The sequence below is a fragment of the Strix uralensis genome, chromosome 6 (genome assembly GCF_047716275.1).
Source record: "Strix uralensis isolate ZFMK-TIS-50842 chromosome 6, bStrUra1, whole genome shotgun sequence".
Taxonomy (NCBI): domain Eukaryota; kingdom Metazoa; phylum Chordata; class Aves; order Strigiformes; family Strigidae; genus Strix; species Strix uralensis.
This window is the reverse complement of record NC_133977.1, coordinates 24,764,045-24,790,087: the sequence shown is the minus strand read 5'-3', so window position 1 is coordinate 24,790,087 and position 26,043 is coordinate 24,764,045. Positions and strand designations below refer to the sequence as shown.

The 26,043-nt window shown below is 36.7% G+C and overlaps 1 protein-coding gene across 3 annotated transcripts in view; it reads left to right on the top strand.

The window, feature by feature from the left end:
• CSRNP3 (cysteine and serine rich nuclear protein 3) overlaps positions 1-24,142 on the top strand; it is a 110,863-nt gene extending 86,721 nt beyond the window's left edge. For all 3 annotated transcript variants that reach the window (XM_074873309.1, XM_074873311.1, XM_074873310.1), the window contains 3 exons: positions 5,050-5,309; positions 12,263-12,559; positions 14,065-24,142. In XM_074873309.1, the coding sequence (XP_074729410.1) occupies positions 5,050-5,309; positions 12,263-12,559; positions 14,065-15,108 (1,601 nt within the window). In that variant the 3' untranslated portion in view covers positions 15,109-24,142. The remainder of the gene's footprint in view (positions 1-5,049; positions 5,310-12,262; positions 12,560-14,064) is intronic.
• The last annotated feature ends 1,901 nt before the right edge of the window (positions 24,143-26,043 follow it).

Below are 26,043 nucleotides of genomic sequence, written 5' to 3'. Positions count from 1 at the left end.
GTTATTAACTTGGGCTCTGTTCCGCTAAACCCAGAAACTCTGCCACTCAAATGTCAAATGCCAAAAATCAAAATTTCAGCAGTTGATATTCTTTCAGATGAGGGATCATGACAGTCCTCTTTGAAGATATCTATGTCTGAAGACCTTGTTCAGATATAGGGACCTTTTCTGAGAGATAGTTCTGTAGTGGTAATTATGTTCACAGAATCATCTAGGTTGGAAAGGACCTTGAAGATCATCTGGTCCAACCGTTAACCTAGCACTGACAGCTCCCAACTACACCATATCCCTCAGCGCTATGTCGACCCTACTCTTAAACACCTCCAGGGATGGGGACTCCACCACCTCCCTGGGCAGCCCATTCCAACGCCTAACAAATATTCTTAACAGTATCATCCTTCCCTCTGATAATAGATATATTTTATGCATTACAGTACTTAGTATCTGTCAAAAATACTTAATTCCATATAATCTTGAAACATGGAACTAAAAATTATATTAGTTTTTTAAATACATGAGAAGGGAGTATTTTTTTCCTTCCATGAAATGTATCAGACTTGTAGTATATAAATGTGTTAAAGATCATGTGTGATCCATAGGACAGTTTCAGGTGATGGTGAATATTCCTATTCCTTCTGGCATCCTCACTCGCCATGAACTGCTAGACCCAAGATGGTGGCATTCATTTTCAAAAACCACCTGTTAACAGTGTGTGTCCAGCATCTGCTAAAAAACCACATCTCTGCCTAGCACACTCTGCCTGGAGTCAGTATCACCCTTTTTCCACAGAACAGATGATAGTGGCATCCACTGCTATCACTTGTTACACAAGCAGATGGCATGTAAATACTTGTTTTGAGAATGGCCAAGCAAGGAAGCCGTTACTACATCTCTTCAGGAAAAGTGTGGTGTTTACACTTTCTATGGATAAATTTGTAGGTTACGAGCTTTTGCTTCACTACAAAATCTTTGAAACTGACTCCCAAGAAGCATGCAAGCCTTGCATAATCTGTATCCCTCATTCTGAAAGGAACTTACTAATTCATTAATGTAAGTAAATTTTTGTCTGGGCATATGTTCATGCTTTCCGATATATCATAAAATAGGTATTTTGTATGTCCTTCTGCTCTGTTCTGAGTTAAGCAGTGTCCTTAGCAGTAATTACAGCTGATTTGAACGTACCATTTAAGGTACAGTGCATGCAAAATAACATATGCCCCTGACTCTTGATAAGATGATCTGAGAATCTGAGTTCAGGTTGGCTTGAAGCAAAAGCGTTGAATGAGTTATAGAGCACTTTGTCCCTGATGTTGGAAAATGTTCAACATTTCCATTCAGTATCTAATAATAAGGGGTTTTGAGGTCACATTAAGGCAGCCCTCTGCTCAGCAATTTTAGGAAGTATAGTAGAGCAGGAGCATAGTGCCTCTGTGGTGCTGACTGTACTTCCTTTATGTCCTTGGTTACTGAGGTGGTTGCAATTCTCCAGTCACCTCACTGACATCTCTAATCTATGCTTTTGAGTAATCAAATAAAATCCTGTAATCTTTTGCAGTTCCTGCCTCATTTGTTCTTGTAAACAACATTCTCATAAATATGAATATATTCTGACTACTTCCTAGCAGTAACATACAAGAGATGACTATAGAGTTACAGAACCTTAGATCTTCCCTTTAATGAGCTCTTGGATGAGACAGAGCAAACCCAAAAGATAGGAAGTGTTTCTGAAAAAAATAATCATGTGTAATCTTAGGGCTCTGAATGTTTACGTGCTTGTTTACTTACACAGATTGTCATATAATTTGTCTGACTTGGAACTGTAACATTAATAAATAAAACCATGAACTTTAATGACATTTACAGTGTGCATGTCAGCTCTCATGCTGTCTTCAGTAACAGTTGTATAGTGCTGGATTTACAGTGCTGGTGGTGTTGCAGTTACAGCATGACAGCATTTTCTTGAAGTTCAGTTTAGTTCTATTTTAACACAGTTTTTGGCAGTGATATGTTACAAAACCCCTAAACAAACAACTTCAATGATGTGGCATTGATATTTAATTAATAAAAATGATAAGAACTATAAAAGCTCAAAGAAATGCATTAATGGGTTCTTTAAGACAGCTCATGACAGCTACAGTCTTACTGAGAGAGACTGCTGACCAAATTTAGGCATAAATGTACAGCAACATATGAAATTCATGTTTTAAATCTTGACAGTACACACATGGGCACTCCCATCCCACTCATTCATGTAATTCATGTGGAAAAGCTCATTCATGCAATCTAGTTTTTATCATAGATGACATTCTTTTTTTTCAGCTGGAAGTAATTAGATGGCAGTCCTCTGCTCAGCTTCATTTAACTATTAATATTAGTGTAACGTGAATAAAACTTAAGGTTGCTTTCTTTATGTATAGAAACTAGTGTTGAAAGTAGTATCTCTTCCATAAAGAGATTGACAAGAGTTAAAAAAATGGAAGCTCTTCTATTGCACCATTTGCTATTCCTGCCAGTAAGCAGCAGTGTCGGGGATTCCATAGCTAAGGTCTAAAACAAATGACTATAAACGTAGACCTTACGTGGTAGATACTGAAGTTTACAGATGAAGATTCAAAGGCATTCGCTAGCTTGTGCAATTTACAGGCACAATTACCTTCTATTTCCTCATGAAGCATATGTATATATTTTTAAGATTAACCTTCTAATCTTTCCTTTCCTTTAATGTTTTACTGTAGTTTTATCTCTCATCCCATTTGTGACCGTTTCTTTTACTTGGTAAAAAAGCTGCTTGCCCTTCAGTAGTTGTCAATATTTCTTCCAAAATAGAGGCAAGATCCAGTTGAGGTCCAGATAACATCAATACTGTTATATCAGAAATTGTATACATCCCAGAATACCTCCTTCAGCAGAAGCAGGATTTTTTAATACGCACTTTCCTGTGTGTAAGAGCATATAGGCAGTGAAGGTTCTGACTCATAGAGTATTTGCTTTCATGCTAAATTGAAAGAGTATGTCGCAATATCAAAATTACCCCATCTTCCAAACTATAAAAAATTGGTTTTATTAAAGATAGTTTTGTTTTGAAACTGAAAAAAACCAGTACATTACAACAGTATTGAATATAATTCAAAATTGACGCACCCCTATCTAACAAAAAAAATTGACACACCCTCTTCTAACAAAATAACCCTCTTCCCCCACGAAAAGCTTCCTCTAAGTACTTTACACAGGCTCTGTTGATACAAGATTTGCTTAAAGTTGGGTGTAAGAGTAACCATGCTTAACGTAACAGAATTTGCCTTTTGATTCCTCTGTGTACATCCTACACCTTTTTTGGAACACCCTTCACTGAGAGCATGTAAGTGAATATAGGACCTGAGCTTATTTATCTGTTTTATGTTTATAATCTAACATACCTGCAGCATATCTGAGGAAGTGCATGTTATTTATATAATAAACCATACTTTTAGCTGCTTATCAGTATTTAGGAAAAATAATACTATTCCAATGTTTTACTGAGCTCCCGATAGTTTTATGATTATGTCAATAGGGCATACTGTCTGTAATTTGCTTACAGGACTATTTTCTAATACACTTGTTTTTCATATAGTTAGGTAGATTATGCTGGTGTTTGCACTGAATTACTTCATGTAAAAGTTTGGGGGTTTTACATTTGTGGTGATTAACATTTCATTACCTAATAATATTAGAGAATGACTTGTGTTTTAACTGTAACAGTAAACCAGACCTGTTATGAAACCAAGGCTGAAGGCCAAATGCTTCCAATCTGTAGAGATGGTGCAATTACATCATTGTTGTTCTTACTGCTTTTTTACAGTGATTCCAAGTCTTTCAAGAGTGGTCAGGCACCTTTTAAATCATTTTACTGCCTGAATTTTGTCAGTTAGGTCTTTTCATTCACACCTGCCCAATTGTTGCCTGTAAACTGCAAAGCAATTACTTATTATCTACATTCTCAACATCCTGTTGCCATTTTGCAATAAATCAAATAATCAGGCTGCTCATCTTAAAAATCAAGGAGTGTCTCTTATCTTTCTCTAACGTTTGTGTGTCTTTTTTTTCTCTAAAGGCTCACCACGGTTACTAGTGAGAAACAATAGATCACTATTGTTGAAGGGAGTTACTAAACATCTGTAGAAAAAAGAATATTTAACAGTTAAAATTAGGCATTTGTTTTTAAACAAATCCATTCCATATGATACTGCATATGTGTGTAAGAAAAACTGAGCACCAGTTTGAGGGGACTCAGGAAAGGATTAGACTAGATTTTTTTTTTTGTTAAAATTCTACACATTAGAATACACACACACATATATATGTATTCAGTGGATGGCAGCAGAAAAAAGAATGAAAGTAAAGAAAAAGGAAGTGGATCTGATTGTTAATCAGCATTATTCCTATATTATTCTGTGATGATGGTGTGAATTTGAGACAGTCTAAAACACTTAACATACTGCCTTTATAGTTTTTCTAACACTAATTTCTCACATTTTAGATGATAAGAGATAGGAATCTTTTCTGCCAATGTGATCCAATGCTTTAAAGATGTAGTTGCAGATCTCTGCAGCTGAGCCTTACTGACAGAATAGTAACAGTGTGTATAGAACTGTGAAAGACTGGGTCTGCTGTTCTCCTCGCTGCTGTCATGTGCATTGCTTTGTTCGCAAGTTGGTGGATCACTGTCTTTGGGGTGACACTGTGAAAGAAGTCCCTTTTGCTGGGATTTATTTGCTTCCTTGGTAAAAGGATTAAACACTTTTATAATCCTATGGGAAAACAGAACTGTCCTCCCAAGAATTTCTGTTCTGAAGTAGACAATAGCATTCATGATTGTAGCAGTTTGTAATGGGTTCTAGATTTGAATATACAGTAAATATTTCTAACGTTAGCTCCTCATTTAGACTGCACACCTCGGAACTTTAATGTGTGCATAGTCAGGTATTGTTAAGGAAAGTGGAACTACACATGTGATGAATTTGCTATATGACTGCAAGTTATCATTCATACTGCAATCTGCATCTGTTCTAGCTTCTTCAATCCTGAAGAGAGAGAAGCGGAAGAGAACAAAAAATGTCCATTTTAACTGTGTTACTGTGTATTACTTCACGAGAAGGCAAGGCTTCACCAGTGTTCCCAGCCAGGGGGGAAGCACGCTGGGAATGTCTACTCGCCACAACAGCGTGCGCCAGTACACGCTTGGAGAGTTTGCAATGGAACAGGAGAGGCTTCACCGAGAGATGTTAAGAGAACATCTAAGGGAGGAAAAACTCAATTCTCTAAAATTAAAGGTAAAAATTCCTCAAGATTTTGATTCCTGTCTTATTTACCTAAATGAGCAGTGTCAGAGCTATATGGACCCAATGTGTGTGTGTTAAACAAAACCTTCTCCTTTCTATCAACTCCATTTTCAGTTGAGCAAATGGCATTTTTCATCTTTTTTTATTTATTTTACTGAAGACAGATTTTTGTTCGATATTACCAAGTGCAGTTGTAGCTCTTATTGATGGGTACTTCAGAGTGTTTTCCCCTCTGTAGAAAACAGGGAGTAAACAACAACCTCCCTGTAAAACAAAGGCAGGGAGTGGTGGAAGTTAGCCTTGAACAGGGTGTCCAGCAGAAGTCTGGAAGTGCCAGGAAGAAGATGAGTCGTCTTAGCCCTTGCACAGTGCCCTGTTAGACAAGGAAATGGTAACAACCTAAATATAGAAAGTGAAACAGCTTATTTTCTTGGCCAACTTAAGCAAATTTGGAAAAAAGTAAGAAACAGTAATACTAAAAATGTTTTCTTTTTTCAGTGTACCAATTTATATAATCATGCATCTTTAATATTTCACCAGAGGATGTCTGTGTTAAAGAAATGTGTCAGACAAATTAACCAGCTGTATCAGTTTAGCTAGTCAGATCAAATCTTGGCTACAGTTTTGAAGCTGTCTTTTAAAATATAGCATAGGAGAGGAAAGAAGTTGTGTATTTGGGTAGAGGAGAATGGAGAAAGGGATTGCATTCTTGGAAGTGTCCCTTCTGCCCCTTTAAAACTGGTGGCAAAACTTCTGGTTTTGTTGTGGTTTTGTAGTGGATGAAACACTTCCTATGTAATAGCTTGTGTTATATGTGTTTTGGGCTCTTTTTCAGATGAATCTTGTTATTAAAAGTGACCGAACTGCTGTGCTCCATAGTCCCTTCTTTTGTGATATTATATCTCTGTTTCAGATACTACTACAGTTGTCCAGAGCAAACTGGCACCCTTCAAGTTTAAGAAATGCCTTTCAGCATTTTTCCCCCAGAACAAACTATGTTCATGAGTTCTGTGTCTGAACTCCTGAAGAAGTGTGTATGACCCTTACTATTATAATTACTTTTTTTGGTGTCCTGATTGTTTTTTATTTGAATAGCTAAATAGATTCTTAAGTGGTTTATAAAACTGTCGTAATGAAAATAAACAGGCGTAAAACCACATTTGGACAGGTCGGAAACCGAAGGCTAGAGTGTTAGTGATTTATCACTAGATAGAGATTATACCTCTAAACATCTCACATCACAGGATCTTCAGAGCATCAAGTGTGAATTGAGCTGTGTCACTGTAACCAATGACTCTGTGTAGATCCCTTGGCTGACTTCTAGGAATCGGCTCAAAGAGAGGAATCCCCAGTGGAGTGAGTAAAGAATAGTAAGGCATGCAAATATTTCACTTTTCCTTTTCTTTTTATAGCTAGAAAGTAAATCAAGAAAAATCATGGATCGTGTTTACCACTAAAGATTGGATGAGGCGTTTTAGCCTTCATCTGTATGGAGTAGAGCGTGGCTCTGTGCTTTCATAATTCTACTCTTGTCTGGGATGGATCTCCCTTCTTCATTAACTGACTTCACTCCAGCCCACTCTTTTTTTGGGACATAAACTCTACTTTCTGCTCTTCTTCCAAATACAATGTGTTCTTCCATCTCCCCAGTCACTTGTTTTGAGTGGATGATAATGTTTACTGACTGTTAAATTCCTGCAAAATCTCTTCATAAATATTCAGTGAATAGGGAAAGCCTGATTTGCATTCTTCCCTCTGTCCTAATTTTAATTTTCTTTTTACCAAATAGAAAAGTCCTTCCCCTACGTTTAATTCAGGAGTGGTGGGATTCTTTCTTCATAGATTCTCAGCAGTTGATGTGGGAATAGTTTACTAGCATCTTATGAGACTTGTAAGCCGACTGCAAATATTAGGAAATTGCGGTTAGGTCTTCAGAATCCTGAGAGTGGCATAAAAATGGTGACATCTTATTAGTTTTAAATCTTTTACTAGAGTAAAATATTTTGCTTTACTCTAGAGCAAGTATTAAAACATAGGGAACAGAAAACTTCCATTTTTGAACTGGTCCATTAAACTCAGCTTAGTTGCATCCCTGATTATACACTTGGGGTAAAAAAATAAAATAAAAACCATTTTCTCTCCCAAAAGCAAATCCAGGACTCACTGAATTACTGAAGAGTCACTGTAAAGCACTGAGCATGTTTTATTTGCTTAAGATAACTGGGCGTTTCTGATTTCCCATTATAGAATTTCCCATTGGTCATTCACATAGTTTCTAAATGAACACCAAAAGGAAAGGCCATAGTGTTCTGAGGTGACAATGTCAGCTATTATGAGCTTCAGTGAAAATGTACTAATTAGGATTTGCGTCTAAATTACTGTACATCTGTACAGAAAACTGAAGAAAATGGAAAAATGAAGTAGGGCAAAGCTTGCTCAAAAAGATTTTTCTGTTTGAAAACCATTACGCAAACAGAAAGTAACATTTTCAGTGTGTTTTTTAATTTAAGTTTCCCTGGGTTTTTTAATTTTTTGCATTGGATTAAAATATACAAGTCTGTAGGTAGAAAGTGTTCTCTTCCATATAATTTGTTTAAAAAGTACAAATACAGGAATATATTGAAATTGAGTCTCCATAATATTACAGACTGTTTATTATTTTACTTGCTAAAAGTGAAGAGCCAAATAAGAAACTTTTCTTAATTAAAAGCAGATAAAGACTTTAAAATCATCTTCAAGTCACTTGAGCTATTTAGCACCAGCACTTTGGTGTAAACACTGCTGACAGTGGCATAAACACTTGTTAGCAGCAGAGTGTGAAAATTCTAATGGCAATCTGGACATAAAAGCCAGCTTGTCAGGATGAAAGGTACAAGGTAGGCTTTACTTTAATACATTGTCATTTGAGAAGACATTATGAGTAAGCACCATAAATTAGCTGGAACAGTCCTTATTGCTTACTCATAATGTCTCCTCAAATTAAGATCTATTAAAATGATTAGCATGACCCTAGTGATGTTATGGCTTCTGGGTCTGTGGACACAGTTGGTTTCCTTTGTGGGAAATCGTAAGGAATAATTTCCAGCTAGGGCAGGCAAAGGTGTCTAACCTAAATTTTTCACGTTTTACAGAGTTGAAGTGAATTTCACCCAAAGGCTTCATATATTCAGTGGGCCTTGCCGTGTTCTGTTGTTATGACATTAACCTTTAGCTTTATGAGAGAACTTTTACCCATCTAGATATCAAGTTTAATTCAGATGAACAATATTATGACTATCAAGAGAACTTAATATTCCCCTGAAGTTCTGTATTGGAAAATGTCTTTGATGGTTCTTGATGGTTCTTGATAATCTTCCTCCCTCTGTAGTTACCCAGTTACTTTAAGAATCTTTGAATCTTTCATTTCATTAATTCATTTGCTCTTTGTGTGACAAAATTGAGAAAAAACATCAGAGGAGACAACAAGGAAGTCATTCAGCAAAGGACTTGGGAGCTGAGGTGCTTTAAAAGGGCAAACTGCTGTCTAATCCCACTTGATGCCCAGGCTTTTGACTGACATACAGTATTCAGCAGGTGGCTGGAGTCCGTTCCTTGATGCTCCACCACCGTGTAGCAAAGCAGTTGAGATTTGCAGGGGGAGGAGGAGAAATACGTGACAGGTTTGGTATGGTTCTATAGGTGCCTTTGTAAGCTGAGCAGTTACAACATTCACCTCATGGGTAAGAGCCCTGAAACTTAATTTTTATTAAATAGTAATTGAATAAAATACTAAAATAATTACAGAAGCAGGGATTAGAATTCTTCCCCTTCCCCAGTTTCAAATTTAAACTCTGATAGGCAATTAAATCACAGTGATCTGCTTAAGGAGTGGTTTGAGCCTTGTGTATTTACAACTAGAGAAATCAGAATTCTTAGGTAGGTCATTCTCCTATTCTATAAAATAAAAGAAAGCAAAGAAATGTAAATACACTGTACTTAGTTGTACCTAGCTAACAAAAAATGGAAAATGGAAAAAAATCAAGGATGTTATTCTGGATTTGAAGATTCAGGCTGAGTTGCATGTGCAGTGGAGTTGTCCCTCCCACTAGCTTCAGGCAGGTAATTCAAGATGCATTTAATTACTCTGGATTTACCTGTGTCTCGCTGTAGATTATACAGAGAAAGGATGACTTCGCATGTTGTCTTCCCTAACCCATTTTCATAACTAATACGTTGAAATACCTGGTGTAAATAATCTCTCCGTTGTCCCAGGGCCAGGCAGAACTGATCAGGGAGCTATTACCCCCTCTTTTCCTACCCACTGTAAAGTGAAATGAGTAACAGAAAATAGAGTAAGAGAACAATCTGAAGGAAGTTTGAGAGGACATTTTGAAAATGTCTGCATTTAAAACGAAGAAAGAGCTAGAAGTATATGCAGATAAAGGGATTTGAATGTTAAAGGTATAACAGACATGGTAAATAAACTGAAACGTGAAAGAAAATGAAGGCACTAAACTCAGAAGGCTGCAGATATGGAGCAAGATTGAGAACACACTGAACAGAGGAGGAAACAATAATGCCTGTAAAGCGGATTTGTGGAAATGCAGAACACCTCTGCATGAACTAAATATGGTGCTGAATGGCTAAGAAGGGGTGATTACTGATCTCGGGAGAATTTTTCTTTGTGCAGTGTAATGTACACTGTACATAAGGACTACCAGTCATGACACTGAGACTCTTCTGCTTCAAAGGGAGGAGTATTGCTTTTAACCTGACTTTAGAAATCAGAAATAATTGGGGTGCTTTTTTTCTGTGATTGTCTTACACAGTTGTTATAAACACAAAACTGCAATTACAAAAAAGAGTAAACAGTCAGTAAGAGTTCACCATCGAGTATTTCAATAATGCCATAAATGACAGTTACAGTCCAAAAGATTGTGGAAAGGACAATGTTAATATAAATAGAAAAATGAAACAGTTGGGAATATAATAAAAGTAGAAATAGTGGAATGGGTAAGAGCCAGGACTGCTTTCTTACATATAAAAAGCATAGCTAGATGGAGATGACAGGATTTAGTAGCAGAAAAATGGGGATAGTTACAGTGATAGTTGTTAAATATCTAATCATTGAAATGCACAAAAACAGGCAACAGTAGTATGACTTCAGTATTTTATCTGCATTTAAAACTGGTGTCTAAAAATTTATTTGGGATAACAGGCCAAGCTGAAATTTTCTGCAGGTAAATAAGGCAAAAAGAGAAAGAATTTCAATTGGTATTTTTCTATCGGTAAGAACATTCAAATTACATTCACTGGAGGCCATTTTTATGAGGTGGTACCCATGATGAAACTGTTAATGCAGATGAGACTTGAGGCTTCACCAGTGTATAATTATCACATAGTTGCACCATGTTTTTTTCTCGAAAGTATGAGTCCAGGTGCTTAGCTAGTGTCTATCAGCAACCTCATCAATTGAGAACATTACATAGAGCAGGGTGAACATTGGGAATCCATTTGTTTGTTTTTCCATTTGAAGCAAAATTATTTCATAGAAAAATAATAAAAAGTATTTATTATATGACAAAAATCATGTAATTGCACTGGCTTCAGGTTTGCTATGTAGCACAGTGCTCAATCTGAGTAATTTGAGAAAATGTATTTTTTGTAGTGAATGTCATCATCTCTCTGAACTTTAACATTTGATATTCTTTTGATTCTCAAGTAATTTTCTCTGTAGAAGAACTTTTATAAACCCTGTAGTTATGTTATCTGGCAGATATAACCAGTGAGCTCTACCATGGGTGGGAAAAGTAACCTTCCTTCAGTGCAGTAAATTTGTTTTTTCTTTTTTCCTTGAATATATACACCCCTTTCTGTATGAGGTGAGTTACAGGAGTATGGTGCAGAAGTGTATGCTATGTTATGAAAGTGGCACTGGATGTTTGTGCTTGATGCTCATGGCCATTTAATTTTGAAACGCTATTTGAAAGGTTTGAGAGCTAGACTATACATATGTAATAATATAGTGCCAGGATGCTTGTATCTGCAGAGGCTCAAAAATTCATATCCCTAGGAAAGGAGCACAAATCCTCTAAAAACTTTTCTCAAGATCCTCCACAAGAGGTTCACAACTTCCTTTTTTCTAAATTTATTCATTGATTAATTACCTAAGAATAATCTGCACTGGTTAGTGAAGTAGTAAAATCCCTGACAACATAAAGCTAAATAGGTTATTTTCAGGACCAAAGACTAGAAAGAACTTCAGAAGAGCTATATGCATCAGCCCCATGAAATAAATTGCAAATGAACATGAAGTAATGTAGGTAAAGGGGAAAAATTAAGCCACTTCCAGGCTTAAAATTGTCAACTCAAGAAGCAAATACAGGCATCTGCCCAAGCGATTACGTGGAAATACTGCTTTGTGACCTCAGCTGTACAAACATCAAACAACTTGTCAGCTAAAGAGGAACAGGATTGTGAATAGGACATAAATACACCATTTTGCAAATCTGTGATGCATAATCTGAAACAGTGTTGGTAGTGCAATTATTATCTCAAAAGGGATATTGAAGAATTTCGGAGAGCCCAGAGACAGGAACTGGAATCAATTAAGGGCTCAAAGATTATTTTACGAAATACAGAAAAGACTAGAATTTTAGAAAGCCATGAGATTTGGCAAACAACAACAAAGGATATAAAGAGCAGACAAGAAATCAGAAACAGAAAAAGAATTAGCTTCATGACAAACATAAAGCTAAAAATGTGTATTGAACTCACATGTTAAATGTGAAAGAACTGCCTTTTCACCCCATCTGTAGTCATATTCTGGAACTTACTGGCAGTTGTGTAGGATTTTTAAATACAGCCTTCCACGTCCATAATGCATTACACATGCTTACATCTATGACACGTATATATATGTGTAAGTATAGTTTAAGGACTTTGTTAATTGTTCTATGCAACAGATGACAAAGAATGGTACAGTGGAATCTGAAGAAGCTAATACGCTGACACTGGATGACATTTCTGATGATGATATTGATCTAGACAACACTGAAGTAGACGAGTACTTCTTTCTACAACCCCTGCCGACAAAAAAGCGAAGGGCGTTGCTGCGAGCTTCTGGAGTGAAGAAGATTGATGTGGAAGAAAAACACGAGCTGCGAGCTATCCGCCTGTCCAGAGAGGACTGTGGCTGTGACTGCCGCGTGTTCTGTGATCCAGAAACTTGCACTTGCAGTCTTGCAGGCATAAAATGTCAGGTAAATGTCTATATTATTGTCGTTATTTAGCCATCAAGGGGAGGGGGAAGGGGGTGTGTGCATGCACACATACGTGTATTTTTTGTTGTCAAAGTTATACCTACTGAAAATTAATTATTAGATGATAACACTTGTGGATCTCAAACCATTTTTTTAAGGCCCAGATTTAAGAGCATATAGTGTGCAATACAATCTCCTTAAACATCTTTATTTTGTGATTGGTTTAGGCACATACATTGTTACTTTTTTTTTTCCTTATACAGATATTCTGCTTCTCATATTGCTCTTTGGCCTTTGTCTAAATATGTAGATGCAGACAACAGAAGAATCAGTAGCCTGCAGATTTCAGAAGGGATATTGCCTTTTATTTTAGAGACAACTCACATACTGTCCAAATGTGAATTATAATCCAACCTCAAAGAGAAACAATAAGTGACACTCTGTGGTACCGTCCTTTATTCAGTGTGCATAATACTTAAAATGCATGCATGATACATTTGCATGTAGGCAATAAAATATTCATCTGCTAATACAGCAGGCAGTTTTTCCTCTGCAGACTGAAAAGGTATTTCGTATTGTACATTTAGAGAGTGTCCTATGTACAGCTGTAAATGTCCCAAGATGTTCCCTGAAAGATGCTTCCACTAACTGTCCTGAGTTGCTGTTATGCAGCTGAGTTGATTTCTTCCTGAAAGCATTTTTCATCATCTCTTAAATCCAAGCTAAACTTTCTCTGCTATTTTAAATAATATATTCTCTTTGCTGTTCCTGTTTTCATCTTCACATGTGGGGAGGTTGTAACTACATTGTGTTACATGGTTCTCGTCTGCATCATATTTGATGTGTAGGTATTACAGCGTAGATGAAAATCATAAACCTTAACCTATCTAATCGAACTATCCCATGTGGATTCAGTCACATTTTTAGAAATTTAAGATGGCTGTTATTAGATATATAAGTTCAGCCCACAGTCTGTTGAGCTTAAAATATTGCATCTACAATTGACTGGACTATCTTTTAAAATGTATTTGAGTTTTTATTCCTACTTTCTGTGGTCAGGTGCCCCCACTGGCAACTTTATAAAGGTTTTTATATATAATTTTTTGTTTGAATGGGTTTCTAGCTTCCATGATTTTTACCAAATTTTAAGACTCTTTTTGGTAGTGCTTTTGCCTGGATTTGGGCGTAACATGAAGCTGTAGCAGATCCATAGATAGAAAAACTACTGATTTTTTGTTCCTGTGTGTAATGCTTCCACCTATTGAACAGAAACACTTTTTTCCTACTGTGCAACATTGTTACATGTGTGGGTCCCTTTACTGATAGGAGCAGTGTGCTAAATTCCAGGGCTAACTCTTTGAATTATTGTTAGCCTAAGCTATTCTTACAAGTACTTTCTCAAGGTGAATCTTACTTTGCTATTGTACTTCTCAAGGCTGTCTAGGTTCTGTCATATCACCAGGCTTATGCTACATACTGTTAATCTGTATTCTTTTTTTTAAAAGGTGGATCGTATGTCTTTTCCATGCGGTTGCACTAAAGAAGGGTGTAGCAATACAGCAGGTAGAATTGAATTTAACCCTATCCGTGTACGGACTCACTTTTTGCACACAATAATGAAACTTGAATTGGAGAAAAATAGAGAGCAGCAAGTTCCAGCACTAAATGGCTGCCACAATGAGCTAAGTGCACACGCTAGTTCTGTGAGTCCGGGACCCCATCCGGTTGAATATTCAATTGCAGAAAATTTTGAGATTGAAACCGAACCTCCGGCTTCGGTTATGCATTCCCAGTCAGCCGAGGACTTGGACTGTCCAGGGGAAGAGGAGGAAGAGGAAGATGGGAGTAGCTTTTGTAGTGGAGTTACAGATTCTAGCACACAGAGTTTAGCCCCTAGCGAATCAGATGATGATGAAGAGGAAGAGGAAGATGAGGAGGAAGATGATGAGGAAGAAAAAGCAGATGATTTTGTAGAAAGCATGGGCTCCCATGCTGATATGGTGCCTCTTCCTTCTGTCCTTTGCTACTCTGATGGAAGTGCTGTGCATGAAAACCACTCTAAAAATGCCTCATACTATACTAACTCTTCAAATCTGTATTACCAAATAGAGAACCACGTTGCTGGCACTGCTAACCAGATAGGTGAGACTTACTCAGAAAGGGATGCTGTCAAGAACGGTAGTCTTTCTCTGGTGCCTTACAACATGACTTCAGAACAGTTTGTTGACTACACACGGCAATCAGAGGAAACTTTTAGCAGCCCTCATTACCCTTCTGCAAACCCCTCAGTGATTGTTTGCTGCTCATCTTCTGAAGGTGATAGCAGTGCTCCATGTAACAGTTTATACACTGAGCATAGGCCAAGCCACCCTCAAGTGGAATTTCCCTCATACTTGAAAGGTCCTTCTCAAGATGGCTTTGTTTCAGCGTTGAATGGCGACAGTCACGTACAAGAGCACCCTGCTGAGAATTCGCTAAACCTCCCAGAAAAAAGCAGACTGCACGACGAGTGCATCAAATCCCCAGTGGTGGAAACGGTACCTGTTTAATATTAAAATTATTCTAGGACTGACTTCCTGTATTGAAATGCACTCACACTGGATTTCCTGGAATCTTACTTTTTTAAGAGGTAGACAACACTTGGACTATCGTCAGTGTTCCAGACACATTTTGTTTTCTCAAGCTACACTGGCAGTGGTATTGCACAAAACCAGTTCATGTAAAGATTTAAATAAAAATAATCAAACTGTCTTTTGATAAAAATAAAACACGTAAGTAAAAATACACCCAACATATTTCAAAGTAGCCTACCTATCAAAGTATGTGAAACCTGCCAAGGTATCTGAATCAAAGCTTCGTGTTTTTGATTGTCGGGCCTGTGCAAGATTGTTAAAGATGATACTTTGAAATAATCATGTTCAGAGTCCTAATTTTCAACATATCTGAAAAGATGGTAAGTTTAATGTAAAAGTAACTACTGTACAAAAAAGTTTTAATTGTTCTGTACTGTATGTATTTTATTTATGGTAGTTTAGTACTCATATTTTGATAAAAATGAACATGTTCATTTGAGCAGAAGATCCATAGCTAGTTACAAAGAGCATGTCCACTTTTCATCTGGAGTACCTTGTGTTCTTCCTTTTTTTATTTTAAATACCATTTCTGGTAAATTATCTTGAAATGCATTTTTAGAGTGTACTGTTTTCTCTTTTACTGTTCTTGACAAACAGAAGAGTCAGTAAGGAGCCATTTACATCTTCTAGAAAGGTGTAAGTTAGACAATCCTCCATTAAAATTAAAACCAGTGGCATTCCAGAACTAGTACCCCCTCCCCAAAGAAAAATGATCTTGTATATAATGACAAAGCAGTAACTTAAGCTTGCACAGCACCTTTTAGCCCAACAAACATTCAGATACTTATGCACTTTAGTGCCATTTTGCAGTACTGTATTAACTGCGGGAACTGTGAACTATTTTGGAGAAATGCCATAGCTCCAGACTCTGAGGTATAGGTAAGATCTTAAAATTCGTTGTAACAAAACCTGTATGTTTTTCCCAAGCCAGTTCATGAATATGTCAGTAGGTAATTTAAAAAAGCAAAGTCTTGCTGATCAAAGTTTATATGAAGCATGGAAAACAATGTGGAAGTGTCTAGATTTCCTAAATATTTAGTTTTTATGAAATACAAGACTGGCTTTTGTGGACTTCTGATTGTATCTCAAATTTACAGTCATTTGGCCTAATTAGGAACCAGCAGATTCAGTGAGGAAACATAGCTTCAGAAATTTTGTATCTGCTAAAGTCTGCAAGCAAAATAGCACGTGCATCATATGGATATCCGTTACCTTGTACTCCATTGGTTCTTAAATGAAATGGGAATTAAAATACCTGCTGTATCTCAACCTTTAATTTATTAACCAACCTTGCTTTCTTTTAGAAAAGGAGGTATAGGAACCTCCTTTTCTCTACACTGATAATTCTGCACTGCCTTACTTTGATTTAAAAATCTATTTTAACATTTTTTTTTCTAATACTGAAATTTTACTTATTATACATGAAGTGGGTTGAAATGTAGACCTGTCTTGTTTGTCAGAATAAGGATCAGCATCTTAGTTTTTATCTGTCAAATCTAGATGGTTAACAGTATGCATGTAAACACAGTGTAAATTTTAGCTCTGTAACAGTGACTCTTCTGGTTAGAAGCTCTTGAAAACATCATGTACAGTACTCCAGTAGAAAAACTGCCAGATTTAAAATATGCTTTTTAAAAAAATAAGCTGATTTAATTGTTTTTATATGAAATCTGGGCAAAGTGATTTCTCATTTTTATGCTAAATTAGCAAAATATTTTTACTCCATGTAGTAGCTGGAAAGGTTTTTTATTTACTTGTTTCCACAAGAAGTCCTACATGTTTTATGTGAACTGCACTGAAAAGTCCTAGTTCTCTAGGGACCGGATTCCACACTTGCAGTGTATTCCATCTCCTGGGAAAGTGCAGTCATGCTGGTTATCTGGCTCAGCAGTTCCTTAGACTCTGCTCCTCTTAGTCACGGAACACTCTGGTCTCTTTCTCAACAGGCTGAGTAGCCAGGTAAGCGCATGTATTCTCCAATTCCATACAGCAAATACCCATCTTTATTTTTAAAGAGAAACATGAAGTTCTGCCTCTAAGAATAATATTATTCTCTTCAAGATATTTTATGGGCAAATGTAACAAGTCTCTGTGTGTATAGGCATATCGCATTAATACTAGGCTTAAATCTGGCACTCCCACTCGACACCAGCACCAAAAGCACAAATCCCTTCTACTTGAGCTGGGACACTAGCTGTGAATCAGTAGCAGCTTTTTAACCTCAGAGTGTGTTGGAGGATCATGCACAATTTACCAGGGTATTTCTCTCAGGGGAAAGTTAAATGAAACATTTTGTTTCAGTATTCACCCCCTTACTGAGCAATAAGAAATTATTTTCTTGGCCCCTGTGCTTTCACACAAAAAATATCTCTAATAATATTAGCAAGCCCCGTAAGTGATTAACTTTATAAAATACATCTCAGCTAGCTTTAAAATACTGAGATGATGGTTATATAATATTTCCATTGGCACAGGCTTCAGATCCCAGGCCTCCTTAATATTAGCATCTGTATAACCCTCTGGGTACTTAGATGTGTATGTTCAATGCCATTGGGGCATGAGGGGTGAATACAGCTGAATTCTCAAAAGCTTGCAGCATAGGATAACAAGCAGTAGCTTGTAATAGGGTAAAGAAGGCAGTGACTGTATAAAGAACGTGAACTACACTATTTTCCCTTGTTTAAAATGGCTAATTCCTGGGACTCTCAAACTAAAACGTGCAGAATAAAGGAAGATTTATGCTGAAAAAATATTCTTAACTACCTGGTGATGATGTAGATAGTAATACCTTCCTTTTGATTCGATATGATGTTTTGTGATCAAGATTTAATCTCAGGATACAAAGTAAACAAGTCTTGTTTAGTTCTTGCAAGAAGTTACAAAGTCAAGTCTATTTATTATTCATGGAGATTTCCTGGTAGCCGCACTAATATCAACAAGCCTTCTAACAGAGATAAGCTCATACTGTGAGGAAAAAAGCCGCAGAAACCTCTGTTTTTGATATAGGCTAAACCTGTCCCCCAAACAATTTCATACCAGCAAATAACAAAGCTAAGGCCTTTTCTAGCGTGTATAAGTTGACTAGAGTGAAAAAAAAAAAAAAAGTCACAGCCCTGACCAAAACAGATTTAACTGTGAAATCCAGAAAATTTTAACTGTGAAATCTAAAAAGAAATTGAACTGTGACATCTAGAGTAGGCTGTAGAAATCAGGGGAGAGTCAAGATTCCTACCACTTGATTAAACTTTGATGTGTTGTTTAGAAAAAAAAGTACTCTTCATATAAGGAAAAATAAAGTTACAGGGTGGAAAATGTTTTAATGTTATTTTCTGGGCTAGTGTATAATAATATATGATGTGTCCCATTTCCCAGTTGGTTAATATCCATGTTGATAACCAGTCCTTTCATTTTGGGTAAGCTTATTTCTGCGTAATGAAAATACTATGTTACTAAATAATAAACAGCAGTATTTGCTTCTGTATCGACACAGTATATCATTTGTGGAAATGTCTACTGATAGTTGTATCAGCTTTATTTCCAAGATATCTGGCTACTGATAATCACTCCTAATAAGCCAGGTAATAAATTGGTAGATAGTTTACGATTAAACTATGTAGTTCAGAAAAATAAGTCATAACAAAAGCATTTCCCTCTGTTAAAATAAAACAGAATCTTCACACAGATGATCACAGAAGCAGCACCTAAAACTGGATGCCTTTTTGCCTATAATGTGAACTTTGCTTCTCTTGGAAAAAATGCATCATTAAAGTTTATATATAAAGCTTTAACTGATGTTAGACATAAAATCAGAACTTAAAATTGCAGCAATTGTAATTGTTTCCTAAGAGCTATAATTCATGCCCACTGGAACATCATTTAAAAAATTAAAAGCTGGTCAGTAAAAGTTTCTAGTATTTATTTTCTTTTTCTTAAAAAAAAAAAATATTCTTTGATATACTGTATGGCATTTAGATCAGAAAGTTCTAGATTTGTAAAGTTTCACTGTTTTTCATTTACATAAGTTCCTGCTAGTAAATCATAATTTGACATTTATTTATTTTAAGGCCATTGATTACACCATATATAGTAACCATCACTGGCTATAAATATGGCTCAGCCTGCTCACTGTTCTGCTAACGGAGTCGGTTAACAATGCGATCCTGCCTTTTGTCTACATTCTGCAGAAATTGCATGTAACAGTCATGGTGGTGTTACTCACTGGATTGCTAACTGATCCAGATCCAGTTTCTAATCTTATCTGGGTGTTGTATTTCAGTAAACGTGCTAACAAACTGATCGTATAGCATTCCCTGCCTCACAATCAGGAGGATATCTTCACGAAACACAGCTAGTTTGTTAAAGATTGTAAACATATATTTGTATGCAAAACAGAACATGTATTATGGCTTTTAATATTCTGGGTGTTCCTGACTCTTTGATAGAAATGTGATACAGTGGATAAGAGAGTATTGGGCGCAGACAGAGGAGACCTGGGTTCTGTTGCCTTGGCCTTTGTATTGCTGTGTCACTTTATGCTCTGGTGTCTAAGGTACTTGGAGATACCATGATAAAAAAATAATTCTATAGAACAGGCAAAATACTATTTTTTCCCTCTTTTTTTGGCATTGTAACTAAATTTTTGTACTGCAAACTAAGTCACTTTCCTAATAAAGCCCAGTCCAGCTCAGAAGTGAATAGAAATTTTATCACTAACATGAAACAGCTAAGTAAGCTCTCCTTTCCATGGATTGGATTAATGAGCAAAAGTTTAATGATAAATTTCACAGTGAAAATTAGAATAAAAGCTGTGTTGAATATACAACATTTACCTGTTGGGTGCTTAACGTTTGAGCAGCAAGATTGATTATAGTTTGCCTACACCACTGTACTTGGCAGCAACAGGCAGTCTTATTCCCCTGCATGTTGTTGTCTTTTGCCAGCTGAATTCTCTCAGTTGAAACTCCTTGTCTAGGCTGCTCCTGTAGCAGAGCAGGTGCCCTTACTCAGAGCTAAAGCAAGAGACCCATGATACTGTTCTAAAAGGCATTTGCTAAATAAGGAACTCCTGTATACAGTTGTATACTCATGTTCATTGTGCCAGTTGTTTGATTTCCTGAAGCAGTCCAGGAGCAGGGACAGAAGAGGATGATATGGGAAATCCTTAAGTGTTCAGGGGTGTTACACTTTCCCACTGAGGCTAAAGAGTAATTCTGTCATCTACTTTATTATGATTGCAGAACATGTGATGTAAAATACTTAGAAAAACTAGAATTAACACAGAGATTATATTCTATAGAATTTATTTCTAAAATATTAAATCTGATTACTATTTTTTTAAAATGGTAGAAAGCTACTGTTATTTTCAAAACAGAGTCTAGTTCATTAACATGTTCCTTGGTATGAGAAATCTCAACATTTGCCTTTTCAATGTTTCCAAATTTTTTTAAAAAGATTCCTTAATTTTGCTGTTCTCTGTAATTGCTGTCCATGTGCAAATGATTAATTGTCCATTTTTCCCAAGAAGTGTGAAATCCAAAGCACGAACATTGTGAAGTGATGAACAAGTGCAACTTAGCTGTAAAGATGTCTGAGTGAACACATGCTTGAGTTCTTCATAAGTGCTTCCTGGTCACTGTCTCTTCCCACTCCTAAATCAGAGGCAGCTTTTAATTTTGTTGCTAATAAATGTGTCAGAGTATTATTTTCACTTAAGGAGGAAAGTTATAACATCCTTGAGAATTTTCTGCTACCCTAATGGCTGATACCAAGAATTTTACTTTCATAAGAACATCCAATTCATGAACATCTGTTTTGCAGCCTTAGTCTTTTTAATTCCTTCCTCCCTTCGTCTTAGTGTCTGGGAAGGGTCTGTTGTACAGTAAGGCTTTTCATTAAAATCAAGCATGAGGACAACTTCAGTGTCCTCTGTGCTATCTATCCTTTAGTTTGCTAAAAGAGGTCGGGTTTTGTTTTTTCACTTAACATTATTATGTAGGTAGATTGGAACTGTGGTGAAAACTAGTCCCCCATTGGCTCTGAATATGAGTCATGAGAGAGCAGTCCTGGTGGGGGTCTGTAGACTCTCCCTTTGCATGCAGACAAACAAACAGGAAGGAAACCTACCCCACAGGCTGCAGAGGTGTGGTAGGGGATCCTCATCGTCTCCTGAGGTGTGTAGATCCAGGGGAAGACTGTCATTCTTGGTACAGCACAGCCCAGTACAGGATGAAAATCCAAGATCAGGGAAGGGAGAAAACCATCATTTAGGGGAACAAAAAGTTTCCTTCAAGCTACTGTTAGGATTTTTTTTTTTCCTAATATAAGTAATAAATAATAAATGAAAAACACCCTTTTATAAAATAGAAGTGAATTAGATCTTAGAAGGGAGAAGTTAAAATATGTATTGCTCTACTGGTGTGTAGTCTTTATGGTTAGGAGGATACCTCCACACAATGCCCCACTGACAGGAGAACCATATTCATGGTGCTCTATTGCTGCTGCTTCTCAGTTGCTCCTTTACCCAATGCAGTTGGGGTGGGGTGGGTGTAAAAACAAAAGTCAGAAAGCAAACTTCATTTATTTACTCACTCAGTTTTCTTGATTTTGATCTTACCAGGGACACTTTTGTTTTACTTTAGATAGTTTATGAATTAATGTCAGATAGAACCAAGTCAAAAGAAGTTTGCTTCACGTGTAAGTTCTTTAACTGTGCACTTTTCCAGCAAGCCATGAAGACTGGATTAGCTTTTCTCAATGGACAGGAAAAGTGGTGGAAGATACAAATGTACACCACTGTTCTAACACAAAGATAGTCCTTTGTCTTGAGATATGGGTGGACACACTCTGGAGTGAGTGAGGGAAGAATAGAAAGGGCAATTTAGAGGAAAAGAAGGATGAAGGCAAGAGGTAGAATGATGAGGACAATTTTTTTCTTCTAAAGGGCAAAACAAAACATTATGTATGGAAAAAAAAAAAAAAAGGAAAAAGGAAATTAAGATATCCCCAGAGCACGGATGGAAAAGTATATGCATGCTCACTACAAGCTTGGCCATGTTAGATCATCATATTAATTCTGTTATTTAATATATTTTAAAGCAAACATGAAATCAGTGCCAACAGGAATTTTTCTATACCAGTTGTATACAGGCAGACACTAAATAAAAGACTTATCCAAAAGCATGGGGTAAAAACTACAAAGCAAAGCCACACCCTAGAAACACTGCTATTTCTTTGCCTATGTATGTCAACTGCCAAGTCATGTTCAATATAATTTTAGTTAACTCTGCTCCCAGACACATGTTCAAATGTAAGCGGTTTCTCAGATAACAAGAGGCACTAAAAGCAAAGAAGAAATAGATGGCCTTTTTTATTAGCATTTTAGCTTGGGATTTTCAACTGAGTCTTGGTATATGTCAGCTAATTCTTTTAAAGATGTTCTTAAGAGTGAAATTTTGAGTTGGATTATGGGTGAAGGTTTTACCTTGCTGGGGTACTGGGGGATCACTGTAAACAAGCAGCCAGCCATTTGTAAGTCTCTGATGATATATAGGTTGAGCATGAGTTTTCAGCTTCTTGAAAAGATTGCATCTACGCACTGGCAGCTGGTTCTCTTAAAACCAAACCAGAAGCAAGCACGCTGTTTTTTCAAACCATTTCACAAATACCACCACTTCAGTTGTCATATAACAATGCCCATGTAAACAGTGCTTAACAACTGGGCCCTTCTTTTAATTGACTGATTGTAGGCACTTCTATGGAAATACGTCTGAAGTGTAGTTCGTGAAACATGTTAAAAAAGTGTTTGATGTAAAATAAGCGCTAGACATTTAACAGTGCAAAACTAGTCAAAATCTGTAGATTACAAATCCATTCCTAAGAGCCTCAGCCTGTAATGTTGTCTTAGTAAAGTTGATCTTTTAAGTTAAATTGCATTCTGGTGTAACAGCCTTTTACAAATAAAATTGAACAACACAAATGTACTGGTTAATACCTGTTAACATAAGACATGGCAATTGGCTATTTTGATTTGTTTCCATCTACAGCTAATAGATTGCAATTTTGTAAAAAACACAAACAAAACCAACAGTTATTACGTTTTTTAAAGTGTTTTCATTGTTTTAACAAATACAAACTACATAACATTTACACTGTCTAGTCCAGCCCAGTCTTTTAGGAGGTTCATCTCTCTCTGTATATATATATTTCCCATAAGAATATAAAATTGCTTTTGAAATTTTTGTTGGCAAGTGGTAAATAATACCACAGCATGGATTCAAAAGCACTTAAGTTGATGGTCTTTCAGACGTGTAATCAACTCAAATGGGACTAGTAAAATTGTGATGTAATTGCAGCTGTTTGTTTAAAATTTGTACATTACTTCTAACTTTACTAATTTTTGAGAAAAATAATTAAGTACTTAACATTTTCCATTACAGATGATCTTGCATACTAAAATTATGGAGCTCTCAGCAGTAAAGCAACATATTTAATTGGACTGCTGCTTTTAAACTGTTTGAAGCAGCAAAGGGAAAGAAAGTTCATCTTAAAATCTGTACATGGAAATAATTTTAAGCTTCATGAACTACACATTTCCTTAATTTCCTTTCTTTTTTTTAAACAAGTTGTAACATCAAAGATGCCAAAGGGTAATATAAGCTACAATAATATTCAACAGAACTTAACCTAGACCTTATGTTGTAATAATTTATTCAAATTAACTGTATTCTTCTGTATTTATATTTTCGGTATTTATTATGAATGATATGGAATTTGATGTATTTATTGTGGCTTATTACTGCAGTGTATATATTACAAAAATGAGCATTTTTAAGTCTTAACATTAGTTTTTTTTGTTAATTAGTGGCACTTGTATCTGCTGTATTTTTATTATATATTGTACAATATATATTGTCCATTTGTTTGCAATGAAGTAAACCAGGTTTCTACGTTACATCATGGCTGCCAGTGCACTGTGCATCTCATTTCTATTATGCAGTCACTAGACATTCCTCTCTCATCTAACAAAGCCAGAATTAGGACTGCACCTCCTCCCCCAGACCTGCAGAGCCTCTATAAGATGATCTGTGAAATTTCAACCGTTTCTCCCATTCCTTGTTGTCTGATAGCTTAAGGAGAAACAGTTTCAGTTTGGGGTTTTCTGTTGGGGTTTTTTTGGTATTTTGTTTCTTTTTTGTTTTGCTTTTTATTTTAATCAGCAGATAAATATTTAAGAAATGAACAGAAATGCCTTGTTAGGTATATCTGTTTGCCCTTTAATGATGCTACTGTCTACCCTTTTCTCTGGCCAGTGGAATAAACTACATGATTCATCTGTACCTATCATGGTGAATTTAATAATTTGGGTATACATTAATGAAAGAATCGTTTTCAACAGCTGTTGGAAAAAATTTTGCAAGAGCTCTCTCTGGTGGACAATTTCAAGTAATTTTATATAACAAATCATTTGAATGGCTACAATGGCATATAAAGCATAGTGTTAAATTTCAGGACAACTGCTTAATTATTTTGAAAACTGCCAATCAACATTGCTTCTCACAGGTCTGTGCCCTCTTTTTATTCTGATATTTATTAAAATTGAGCTGTACATTTGTAAAAGGTAAGTTGTCCTTAAGTGTGCATTAATGACCAATTACATATGGCTAAATTATTTGTATTTACAAAAACTGATAAAGATCAGATGTTGTGCTCTAGATTGTTAAAAAAAGTTCTCCCAGAATTTAAGGTAGCATTTGTTTTTAATTTGTTAGGAGTTACACAGAATGGAATAGATAAATATCTGCTAGCAGACTGCTTTTTTGCATTGCCATGAACTGTGGTTAACAGTGCTGCTCCAGGGCTTGCTAAGCCATACTGACACAAAGTTTTGTAAAACAACTTTTAACACTAGTGTTCTACTGCAAGATATCAGGATGCCAGTTCAGAAGTAAGAAGACTTAACACTAAGGTTCAATTGTAAGTAGATCTATTAATAGTACTGATGTAATTCTATACTCATGCTAGCATAAATCAGCAATTACTCCTGAGGGTGATGAAACAAAATCCTCAGGTGTGGTGAGTTGGTGAAGCCCCACTCCAGTTAACAGTGTCATAGAATCATAGACTGGTTTGGGTTAGAAGAGACCTTCAAGATCACCTAATTCCAATGCCCTGCCATGGAGCAGGGACACCTTCTATTAGACCAGGTTGCTCAAAGGTCCAACCTGGCCTTGAACACTGCCACGGAAAGGGCATCCACAGCTTCTCCGGGCAACCTGTTCCAGTGCCTCACCACCCTCACAGTAAAGTATTTCTTCCTTATATCTCATCTAAATCTTCCCTCTTTCAGTTTAAAAACATTACCCATTGTCCTATCCCTACACTCCCTGATAAAGAGTCCCTCCCCATCTTTCCTGTAGCCCCCTTTAAGTACTGGAAGGCCACTCTAAGGTCTCCCTGGAGCCTTCTCTTCTCCAGGCTGAACACCCCCAACTCTCTCAGCCTGTCCTCACAGGGGAGGTGCTCCAGCCCCCTGATCATCTTTGTGGCCTCCTCTGGACCTGCTCAAGCAGGTCTATGTCATGTTGGGGACCCCAGAGCTGGACACAGTGCTCCAGGTGGGGTCTCATGAAAGTGGAGTAGAGGGGGAGAAGCCCCTCCCTCGACCTGCTGGCCACACTTCTCTTGATGCAGCCCAGGACACAGTTGGTTTTCTGGGCTGCAAGTGCACATTGCTGGCTCATGGTGAGTCATTACCAGGTAGAGCCACAAATGACCAGTGGGGTCTCTTGTTCATGGGCCAGAGCTGCCCAGAACCACAGGCCCTGAAGTCCCAGAACATGTAGGACCTGCTTT